The sequence below is a fragment of the Bactrocera tryoni genome, chromosome 3, assembly GCF_016617805.1.
Source record: "Bactrocera tryoni isolate S06 chromosome 3, CSIRO_BtryS06_freeze2, whole genome shotgun sequence".
Taxonomy (NCBI): domain Eukaryota; kingdom Metazoa; phylum Arthropoda; class Insecta; order Diptera; family Tephritidae; genus Bactrocera; species Bactrocera tryoni.
Genome location: NC_052501.1, coordinates 1,886,697 through 1,899,053, shown reverse-complemented (window position 1 = coordinate 1,899,053; position 12,357 = coordinate 1,886,697). Strand labels below are relative to the sequence as shown.

The 12,357-nt window shown below is 36.8% G+C and overlaps 1 protein-coding gene across 1 annotated transcript; it reads left to right on the top strand.

The window, feature by feature from the left end:
• Positions 1-6,923: 6,923 nt before the first annotated feature.
• Positions 6,924-11,522, top strand: LOC120771951. The gene is made up of 5 exons (XM_040100261.1): positions 6,924-7,033; positions 10,071-10,127; positions 10,214-10,405; positions 10,555-10,711; positions 11,126-11,522. Exons 1-5 carry the CDS (start codon positions 6,989-6,991, stop codon positions 11,338-11,340), a joined length of 666 nt encoding a protein of 221 aa, XP_039956195.1. The 5' UTR covers positions 6,924-6,988; the 3' UTR covers positions 11,341-11,522.
• Positions 11,523-12,357: the final 835 nt, after the last annotated feature.

Sequence of the window (12,357 nt, the reverse complement as noted above, 5' to 3'; positions counted from 1 at the left end):
TTGTATATGTACATAAGTACATTTATATAGAAATGTAAATATATGTAGTACACATATACATATACTTTGTATGTTAGCAAGTAAACGGTACGCATCACTGCTCTCCACAGCCCTTATTTATTATTTGTTTATGTTTATCTGTAATTTTGCTGCTTGACGACACATTGAGAAAACATTCCAGCAAATTTGTTGCCAGAAGGTGATTGAACGCAAGGAAATCGCAAGAAAGGGCAACAATGGTGGAAGAAAAATCACATGAAAGTTAAGCAAAATAAAAAATATGCCACAGCAAGTGAGTTAAAACAACAAATTGAAGGAAATGCGAGAATAATAAAAGAATGCCACATATGAGTGCGTCATGCCAGGGCGCTTGCAAGAGCGGAACGCGTCAAAAAAATAGCAGTGCCGCTAGTCTCTATTAGCAAACCGCAAAAAAACAAACAACAATGGACGAAACAATAACAAACTCGTAGATTGGCGAACAAAATGGCAGTTGGAAGGGCATAAGAGTAAAGAAGGAAGGGGTAGGTGTAATGTAAATCAAATATAGAGAGATTTTTTAAGCGTTCTTGAACTAGTTAGAGGCTAGTTACGAAAGGGTTATGGTAATATTTAGTTTACAAATCAGTCACTGGCCAACTAAAAGATAGTGAGAGGCTAGAAAAATAATATTTTTGTGAGTAATTTTGCGATTCTGTATAGAGCTTTATTAATAAAAAATAATAATCATAAAGTCGATGTCGGCTCATTGCGGTGGGCTTGCGAAACTACCATCTATTGTCCATTACAAATATTCGCTCCTAGATCCACTCATCCCTACAATATTTATACAAAAGCAGCCATTTTTGCAGGTGGCCATTTTTCTTCCATATTTTCTTTCTATTTGCCGGAAGAAACTTGAAAAGCGCATATTCAGAAAAAGTTTTTCAATTTATCAAGTTCAAGAAATGCAAAATTCACGCAACAGCATGAAACCATGAGCTTCCTTATGTGGTTTGCATATGTGTCTTTTATTGTGCACTGGTCCACATGAGCAGCAAGATTTTCGACGCACACACACACATCATGGATATGCTTATCTGCTTTCACGCGTCAACTAAACTCAATTAAAATCTGGAAGTTCGCCTGAAAGTATGCAAGAGAAAGTGAGCAAGTGAAATTGCATTCCAGATGTGCATGGAAACAGGAAAATTTCAGCGGAAGCCCCTTTGTTTATAACTAATATTGTGCATTTTCCATATAAGTATTGTACTCGATGCACACACACACACACATTTACCTAGAATACGAACGTTTTCTGGAGAAAATTCCATTAAATGAATTAATGTAAATTCCTCAAGGCTACGGCTTCTCTTTCACGTCATTTATTTTGCATCAACTAAGTACACAAATACAAGCACAAGGACATTGAATTATGCATATGTGTTTGATTGATTTTCATATCAGCTTTATTTCCGATTTCCGTTTACGCCAATTAAGAGTGTCAGTCATTAGCGTCTCAGCTCTAGTATCATCAAAAACATTTTTTTGCTTACTTTGGCGCACCGTTTCCCCCTCCCAGTTCAAATTTATCGAAGCGACGGTAATTTCATTTTCTTGGCTCCTTTGCGTTTTCCCGCTTCATTTCCCCCGATATCCTGTCAATACCTCACATCCTTTGTACACACCCCAATTAAACAGGAGTCAAGCGCGCCAAGATTCAAATGTTTGATATGCTGACAGGCTCTAGAAGTATTATGTACATATGTATGTGTGTATGAATACTCATCTGTTATTATTTTTAACGATTTTTATCGCTCGCTAGCTCAAACATTAAGGTAAATCTGCTTATTATGCAAAGCTCGTGTGTTGTTGACAAAGTCTTCTAAAAATTCCACGATTTTGCATCGCCATGTGGAGTGATAATGATTTTCCTTTGGCGATACATGTGCGCACTTATATACACACGGTATTTCAAATGAGAAGATATGAAAAATTTTAAATTAATATAAAAAAGAAGCTTACATACTATATATCATTGCGATGAAAGCCCGACATCAGCTTGTAGTACGGCCCAAGTTAGTTAGAGATTCTCTGCCCTTCTTATCTGCATTTGTTTTTTCTTCTCGCTTTTATCATATCCATTCCGTCTTCGAGTTAAGAGTATATCTTTTACATGAACTTCGTTAGTGTTTCATTTTAGAGAAGATCTTATACACAGCAGGCATTTAAGACACCCACTAATGGTCTACTACTAGATTTTGTAGACTTTTTGCTCAAAGTCAGCTGAACTTTGGCACAATTTAAGTCTAAGATTTCCTTAGAACTCTAACTAATATGAAACGAGCTTTTGAAATATATCTTACCTGCATATTTAGCCGCACACTAAATCACCAAATAACACTTTTCTTCAATAAACAAAGTTTATAGTTTTCATACAATATTCGCTCGCTTCCGTTCAGGAAAAGATTAACCAGGACCGTCACATCGCTAAGAAACTTAACATTCATCATCAAACATTTTTGAACCATTTAAAAAAGGCTGGCTACAAAAAGAAGCTCGATGTTAGGGTACCACATGAATTGCCTGTGGTACATTTAATGGACCGGTTTCACATCTGCAACGCAGAAAAATAGCAAACAGTGGTCGACCAAAATGGTACACGTTTGGCTCATTAAAGTTCATTATGAATACAAAAAAAAAAAAGTTGAAGTTTGATTACAAAATTAAAGGACTTTTTCGACCACCCAATATTATAGAGAAGCTTTTGAAATATATCTTACCGGCATATCTAGTCGCACGCCCAATAAAGTTTTCTACAATTTCTGAAGTTTTTAATTTTCAGTAATATATCGATCTGTTCTAGAAAATAATTTCGTCCCTGACTTTTCTGCTTCTCAGAAGGAATATGCGTTCAGTTTCATAAATCTATGACTGAACTTGGGCCCTTCAGAACATGAGAGTTGCTCAAACACATGAATACCTCCCGTAGTTACTTAAACACAGCGTCATAAAATGCCTCATATAAATCTAATTTTTTTTCCATGTCACGTTTCCAACACAGTTCATGATAAGAAACGCCACAGAGGTAACATAAATATATGTAATCCATGTCTTCATTTGGAAAAGATTTTAATAATCCCTTTTTGCAAAAGTTAAAAAGCAGTTGCAGGCTTCATATTCAGAACCAAAAATAACAATAAGAGTAGGCAGAAAAATAGCAAAAACCCCCTGAAAATCCATTACATTTGCTGGTAAGATAGGCACGTGCTCCATCGCTTTATTACTGCAAATGAGTGTTCTTATTTTTAAATACTGCAATTTCATAAAATTCTAATAGCAAATACCTGCTAAGCAATCTTAAGCTCTTTTATATTACAAAATCTGGCACGTTTTTCAGGCACTCGGGGGGAATACACTTTCAATTTTCACGGTACGTTACAAGCGGCTCCGTACTCTCCGTGGCAATGTCTCAATAATTACCCAACATCCATCGCCGCCAACAGCAATTCAGCTAATTTAAGAAGCAAAGCAAGCAAGCTCTGCGGTGCAGCACACGACATCCCTCTCGTCCCTAGTGAGGTTGGTTCTGCCTTGTTACAGGCAGAAGTTATGATGCCGATAGCACCAATGGTACAAAAATGATGAGCAGCAGTTTGAAGTCAACGCATAAATAGTAACTAGAGAGGTGAAGACGAAAGATATTAAAGTTAAAGGGAAATAAACACATCCACGTATACAGTGCTACACAAAAGGTGGCGTATAAATGAATGAATGGTGTTTGCTTAAGAAAGATTACACTATTTAAAATTAAATTTGCAGCACAAGTTTAAGGCAAGCTGTTATTGTCTAAAGTGCGGGATCACAAGGTGCAGCAGTCCTATTGTAAGACCTCTTGTGTTATATTCTACCGCTTTACTGATGGTGTCTACGATACATCTGGGCTGTAGGGCGGCTGCGGACGCGTTGGGATGCCGGCCTTGGTTAGCTAGCTGTTTACAAGAAAGGCGGTGTGAGCCGAAGCGTTGTCGGGGTGCAACTTCCAAACCTTCGTTTGAGTCTTTTGAACACTTTTACGTAAAACTTGGCTTTGACGGGTTGTCCAGGAAGAACAAATTCATAGTGGACGATGCCTTTGATGTCAAAAAAGACAATGACCATCGTTTTCATGGCCAGAATTTAATAGCGTACCTCTGCTCTAAGTTTGTCCTGGCTCTGCAAGTCCAGATTTTAAGATTTTGCAATTCCATTTCTCACCTCACATAATAATTTCGTAGGAGTTTCAGCCCCTTTAAGAGAAATTGCTGAAAAAATAATAGAATCCCGTGTAGAGTGTTTACATAATTTCACATGACTATTCAGTTTAAATTATTTCCGTATTAAATATATCAATATACGCTGCAGTTGTAAGCAAGATTGGCTAACAAGTTAAATCTGTTATTAAAGACATTCCCTTTCTCTTCGAAATATAATGTATTTACTACTTTATCATTAGGCATTTATCACTTAATCGCGCCGTTAATTACCTCATTAATTATTTAGCAGTCATGCCTGTCGGGTGTGGACGCCTACAAGTATGTCAGACACATCAGACATTTCTTGGTTACAGCAGTCGCGTCTCGCGCCTTCGCTAAGCTGCAATTGAATTAGAATGCATTTATTAATAAATGCTTGATAATACAGAAATCAACGAAATATTTAAACAGAAAACTGCAACGAGAAGGAGCTGAAATACCCATTTTGAAAAACAAAATAGTAGAAGCTTAATCTTCAAAACAAAAATTGTAAAACTTTCAAATGAAGTAGCAAAATTTTATATCTATCAGAGTGCAAGAAGTTAAAATTCAAAAATATATATACATATTAAAGTATTCTCTCAGCATCAATATTCCAATAAATCAAATATTGTTTTGTTTCATTTCTAATTACGCAAAATCATCCGGGTATTTCAAGCGTCAACACCACCGATTGGCTGACATTGCGAGTAGGCGATTGAAAAGCAATTAAAATGTGAACAGCGCTTCGCCCACCGCGTCAACGGCAATGATAAGGCCAACGGCGACTAACATTTCGATAGCAACCAATTGCGGAATGCTGCCTGAATACAGTATATAGGGCAATGCACCAGGCAACGGACACGGGTCATTTAACATTTCAGTTCAGGCTTTGATGGTCAGCATCATGGCAAGTTGAATGAAACAACAACATTAACATAACAAATAATCTAAAAGCAGAGGTGCTTGTGTTCTACATATATGTATATATGTATGTATGCAAATAGAGCTTCGCTTGAGGAACGTTGCGTGCCGAATATGTCGCAAGTGTACATACATATAGCGGCCAGTATTCAATTTGATCCAAAATGTATTTTGTGTCTGCAACAATGGTATTAAAGCATCTGCACCAAACTGCCCTTCAAGGTCGCATTGTCAACAATAACATTTAGCCAAACATTTATAATTGTTTGGAACAATTAGAATAGAATATTATTTATAATAAAGTATAACAATTAACTCTGTACTTCCCGTACTAGCATATTGTGTAAGCATTAGCGTGGCCCATAATATACCATAAATAACACAAAAAAATGACGAAATCACAATATATTGGGTAGTCGAAAAAGTCTTTTCGTATATCTAATAAAATTTTAATTTTTTTTTTTATACTTATACTAATAAAAAAACAAGTAAGGAAGGGCTAAGTTCGGGTGTCACCGAACATTTTATACTCTCGCATGATAAAGTGATAATCGAGATTTCATTATCCGTCATTTACATATTTTTCAAATACCGTATTTTTGTAAAGTTTTATTCCGCTATCATCATTGGTTCCTAATGTACATATATATTATACAGAGAAGGCATCAGATGGAATTCAAAATAGCGTTATATTGGAAGAAGGCGTGGTTGTGAACCGATTTCACCTATATTTCGTACATGTCATCAGGGTGTTAAGAAAATATTACATACCGAATTTCATTGAAATCGGTGTAGTAGTTCCTGAGATACGGTTTTTGGTCCATAAGTGGGCGAGGCCACACCCATTTTCAATTTAAAAAAAAAGCCTGCGTGCAGCTTCCTTCTGCCACTTCTTCTGTAAAATTTAGTGTTTCTGACGTTTTTTGTTAGTCGGTTAACGCACTTTTAGTGATTTTCAACATAACCTTTGCATGGGAGGTGGGCGTGGTTATTATCCGATTTCTTCCATTTTTGAACTGTATATGGAAATGCCCGAAGAAAACGACTCTGTAGAGTTTGGTTGATATAGCTATAGTAGTTTCTGAGATATGTACAAAAAACTTAGTAGGGGGCGGGGCCAAATCCACTTTTCCAAAAACATTGCGACCAAATATGCCCCTTCCTAATGCGATCCTTTGTGCCAAATTTCACTTTAATATCTTTACTTATGGCTTAGTTATGACACTTTATAGGTTTTCGGTTTCCGCCATTTTGTGGGCGTGACAGTGGGCCGATTTTGCCCATCTTCAAACTTGACCTTCTTATGGAGCCAGAGAATACGTGTACCAAGTTTCATCATGATATCTCAATTTTTACTCAAGTTACAGCTTGCACGGACGGACAGACGGACGGACGGACGGACAGACAGACATCCGGATTTCGACTCTACTCGTCGCCCTGATCACTTTGGTATATATAACCCTATATCTGACTCTTTTAGTTTTAGGACTTACAAACAACCGTTATGTGAACAAAACTATAATACTCTCGTTAGCAACATTGTTGCGAGAGTATAAAAATTGTCCATATTGCAAATTAAGGCACAACCTAATGCTTACACATATTAATCAAATCAAAATATATATCTGTATGCAACTCAAGGGAATTTCCATTTTCGATTACTCATTCGGATCTGCGGAAATTTGTGTTATATAAAGCAGTCGACAAAAATCAAACTTTAGTTTTTACTTCAGCCAAAGTGGAAAACGTTCGGCGAGTGGGACATCCAAACTTGGTTTTACACAAATAACAGTGCTTTAGAAATTACAAACATGGCATTCGCTTACATTTTAACTGTGCTCACAGCTTGTTTATTTGTAAGTTAAATTAAAATCATTTTTTTTTTTTAATAATTAGGAATGTTGCCTAACGACAGGCTTTAGTGAAATGTTGTTGGATAAATCCGTTTCCCTTTGAAGAAGAAAAAGAAAGAAAAGTCAAAGTAAAATTGTGGACATAATTATCAATTATTTACAAGAAAAATATTGACATTGAAGACAATCAGCAATTTTTATAAATATAACAGGATTGATTGGGCTCCATTGAGACTAATCAATATATTCTTCAATAACATAATTTACTTAAAATCTATCTGAAAGGCCCAAAACGTGAGTTCTTTTTAAGTGTCTAACACCCATACTGCTATCCAATAGATTTATTGCCAGTAAGTTTTCATAATTAGAAAGTCTATCAAAGTATCTTCGACATGCTTTGCTGACTTCGTCTTTAACAAAATGAATTCAAAGTTGCTTACATACCAAGGAGCACTTACAATGCTGCTTAAAGTCCTATATTGATATCTTTGGAGGATTTCAATGTTGGCTGTACTCGCAGTACCTCATAACTGCATTGCATACGTCCTTACTGGTTTAATAATTGAGTTGTAGAGTCGAACTTTATTTTCAAAGACTTAGTTGTGATCGCGATCCTAAAAGCCAGTATATTTTTCTGGTTTTAAATTTGATTCAATTTCTCTTTTATGTGTGTGTTCGAAGTGAGTCTTCTATCCAAATAAAGACCTAGGTATTTGACAGTTTCACTTTCAGATATTGTAGAGACATTTTATTATACAGAAGGACATTTGGTTCTTAATGTAAACGTTATTTGAACGGACTTCTGTGTATTTACTTCCATCTTCCAATTCTTTGGCCATTTTTCAAAAATATTAAATTGTTCTTGTAAATGATGTGAGTTGTCATTATGGTTAAAACTTGTGGCAATAATTGCCATATCATCAGCATAAGTTGTAAATCATTGATGATCGGCAGGTCAGCTGTAATTATTGTATATAACACTGGACCAAAGACGCTCATTTGCGGAACTCCAGCATCAATCGAATACAACTCAGAAAATGCACCTCTTTCTCCGACCGTTTCACGGTCACTTACAAATGACGTCATAAATAGATAGTAGGGCACTGGGTGCCATTTTCTAATTTTATCAAGTAACCTAGGATGCTATACTTTATCGAATGCTTGTTTAACATCTAAAAATACCCCTGCAAACTATTGCATGCGTTCAAAAGCATTCATGATAATTTTAACAATTCGATGGCATTGCTCAGGTGTTCCATGTCCTCTTCTAAACCCAAACTGGTGTTCGGGCAATATATTTCGGTCCTTTAAAACAGGTTCTTTTAAACACATTTCCATTGAGCTGGGAAGTGGTCGTGTCGAAGAATAGAATTGTAGATATACATAAGTAGGCAGTCTGACACAAATATGAAGTAGATGTTTAACAGTAAATCCAGGAACTTTATCAAATTCAGTCGACTTTTTAAGTTTTATTTTCTTAATCTCAGTCGTTACTTCTTTAATAAAAATGTTTCGAATAGGCAGACTCATCTGGCAAGGGTATTCTAGAAAGTTTTGTATCTTCCCTAACTCTAAGCTTCAAGAGCTTCATCAAAGTGATTGAAGAGTATGAGTTACTTTTAAAACTTATAAGTTCTATGGAAGCTTATCCCAAAAAAAAATATTCCGAATTTGGTGGATGATTTATCTTCATTGGAGCGAGACGGGATGTTTACAATGTTTGCAAAGTAGACGCTTTACAAACGAGAACATATTCTGGATAGACTTTTGATGAGTCTTCATGATAACTAAACAATCCAAGCCTGATTTGAAGCTAGAATTTCTCATGTTAAGCTAAATAAGCATCGTACAATATTTTTCAGTTTTATGGACTCGTGTTTTAAAATTTTGCGGGTTTTTAAATTAAGACAAGATTGTATCGTGACTTCATGTGTAGAATATTCAAAAATCAATAATAACAAGTAAGGAAGGGCTAAGTTCGGGTGTCGCCTAACATTTTATACTCTCGCACAATAAAGTGATAATCGAGATTTCATTATCAGTCATTTACATATTTTTCAAATACCGTATTTGTGTAAAGTTTTATTCCGCTATCATCATTGGTTCCTAATGTACTATATACATATTATACAGAGAAGGCATCAGATGGAATTCAAAATAGCTTTATATTGGAAGAAGCCGTGGTTATGAACCGATTTCACCCATATTTCGTACATGTTGTCAGGGTGTTAAGAAAATATTATATACCGAATTTCATTGAAATCGGTCTAGTAGTTCCTGAGATATGGTTTTTGGTCCATAAGTGGGCGAGGCCACGCCCATTTTCAACTTTTAAAAAAAGCCTGGGTGCAGCTTCTTTCTGCAATTTCTTCCGTAAAACTTAGTGTTTCTGACGTTTTTTGTTAGTCGGTTAACGCACTTTTAGTGATTTTCAACATAACCTTTGTATGGGAGGTGGGCGTGGTTATTATCCGATTTCTTCCATTTTTGAACTATATATGGAAATGCCTGAAGAAAACGGCTCTGTAGAGTTTGGTTGACATAGCTATAGTAGTTTCTGAGATATGTACAAAAAACTTAGTAGGGGGCGGTGCCACTCCCACTTTTCCAAAAAATTACATCCACATATACCCCTCCCTAATGCGATCCTTTGTGCCAAATTTCACTTTAATATCTTTATTTATGGCTTAGTTATGACACTTTATATATATACGTGTACCAAGTTTCATGACGATATCCCAATTTTTACTCAAGTTACAGCTTGCACGGACGGACGGACAGACGGACCCACGGACAGACAGACATCCGGACTTCAACTTTACTCGTCACCCTGATCACTTTGGTATATATAACCCTATATCTGACTCTATTAGTTTTAGGACTTACAAACAACCGTTATGTGAACAAAACTATAATTAGCAACTTTGTTGCGAGAGTATAAAAATGGAGTACTTAATTTATCTTGCTCTCATCAGACGGATCCTTCAAACCTGAACCCTTTAAAAATTTCTCAACTGCATTCGTACTCCTTTATTTTCAGGCTCACACCCAAGCGGCCGCCTTCAATTGCTCGGAACCACCAAATCTGGGCCACTTTGTAAGTAGTTTGACCGCAGTGACCTTTAGCTTTAGCAGAAAATCCTTCAAATCCAATTGTATAACCAAACGTTTGGTGTATTTCAGGATGTTCACAGTTGCTGCCGGATGCCAGAAGTCGACTTGGGCGAAACGCCAGCAAAATGCGCCGCCTATATAAAAACGCTCAACGCACAAGCGAGAAGTATGATGAACGGCATGGGCGGCAACAATAACAACACCAACAACAATAATAATATGAATAATCCAGCAGCCGAATTTCCAGCTTACGCACACATTGTGAGTTCCGTCACATACACATACACACAAACTGAGTCGCCAGCCGAGTGACATTCCGCGCGCACAATGACACTTATCTTCTTTTGAGTCAAGTGCTCATTGAGAGTGAATTTGAATTTGAAATGTTTATCTCGTTGTTGTTGTTGCAGTGCTATCCGGATTGTATTTACCGTGAGACAGGCGCCCTGGTCGAAAACGAATTTAATATGGAAAACGTCAAAAAATTCCTCAACAAAAACGTCCACAAACGCGACAAGGATATTATACCGCAGATTGCGCGCTCCTTCCAGAGCTGCCTGGACTACAGTACGTATGGCACGCACACAAGCAAAAGCCAAAGCAAATATGCTACAAACACACATGCACACACAAAACAGATATTAAGTCAAAAACAAGCAAAAGTGTATCAAAGCCGGGTAATCGTGGAAAAGAAAGAGCAAAATACTCGATCAGATGGCAAATGTCAGGACAAATTCAACGGAAGTCGATTTTAATATCTGATTTTTCACTATGACAATATTGGAGATATTTGCACTTATTTGCCTAAATGCACATATACACACACACATGCACACGCATACAAACTTACATTAGCACACTCAGACAAGTCTCCTCCTCACTTCAAGTAACTGTTTTCATTACACACCTTCCATTCTTACCTTCACTTTTCCTTACTCTTCAACTCGCTCTTCTTCTTATCGTTGTTCGGTTACCCCACAGTCAAGGGTCACATGGCGGCGGTGGGCATTAAAACGTATGCCAAACTGCCGATGGGCTGCTCACCTTTAGCCAGCATGATGTACAGTTGCGTAAACGCGGAGACCTTCCTGCACTGCCCCGCCAAGATGTGGAAGAACGAGGAGCCCTGTAATGTGGCGAAGAGCTTTGCGGCACAGTGTAATCCACTGCCGCACGTGCCACTGCCAATTGGATAAAGCATCGCAGACGAGTGGCGGAGCCGCGTGTTGTGCGGCGAACGGCGAAAGAACTTTATGAAATTATAAATTTAGATTTACAATAACTTTTTATTACGTACGAGTTTTGCCTTTAGGCATTTCTTGGCTTTGTCTTAGCATTCGCGCCTTGCGCTCGTATGCTTAGACACTTGTTCGTTGCAATAAATTTAATGGCTAAATATACTATACGTGAAACTGTTTGGACTTTAGGTGTGACATGGGTTTCACGGCTTCAAAAAATCGATTTTTTATTGCCTTGTTTAATTTTGAAATACCTCTGGAATATTGTTCTAAATACTCAAGTTCACCCGAGTAATAGTTGTGGAGATACAGCCTTGAAAAGTTGCGCGCTCGTGGTCAGCTATAAGGTTACTTAAACCTTTAAAAGCGTTTTTCTCGAAACTGAATTTTTAAAGTCGGTTGTCAAGACTTCTCGCGAACTACTCAACCAATCTTATTTATTTATTTATTATAATATGACTTGTAAATCAATTTACAAACATACTAGAAAAAAAAAGGAACTGGCTGCTTAGGCCTTCGTCCCATTTAGTACATATTAATTTACTTATATAAACATTTCAATTTTAAATTAATTTTAATAATATAGCAGGTAGATGTTTTCTTATATTTTCGTAGTCCAGTGTGGCTATAGCGGTATGCAAATCAACATTTTGCGATGTGTCATTGTAGCAGTTTATTAGATGTTGCATGGTCAGGGTATCATTGCAGTTCATGCAAAGTGGTGGTGAATCTTTTGAAAGTAAATATCCGTGCGTTAATTTTGTGTGGCCGAGTTTAAGTCTCATCAAAACAAGTTGCTGGTGTTTTGTTTTAAAATTCGATTTACTGCCATGCTGTTGAGATAACTGGTGCATAGTTTTATAATGAGCATTAATTTTGTTTTCATAATTAGAGACACGTTGTTTTTTGATGAAGTTTGCGAGGCACCTTTTAATATCTTTTTCGGTGTAGTTATTTAATAAAAAAGTAGGATGA

Coding starts and splice junctions, on each gene's coding strand:
- LOC120771951 (XM_040100261.1), top strand. CDS start 6,989: ATGGCATTCGCTTACATTTTAACTGTGCTCACAGCTTGTTTATTT. Junction 10,128..10,213: donor CACCAAATCTGGGCCACTTT/GTAAGTAGTTTG, acceptor GGTGTATTTCAG/GATGTTCACAGTTGCTGCCG. Junction 10,406..10,554: donor TTCCAGCTTACGCACACATT/GTGAGTTCCGTC, acceptor TTGTTGTTGCAG/TGCTATCCGGATTGTATTTA.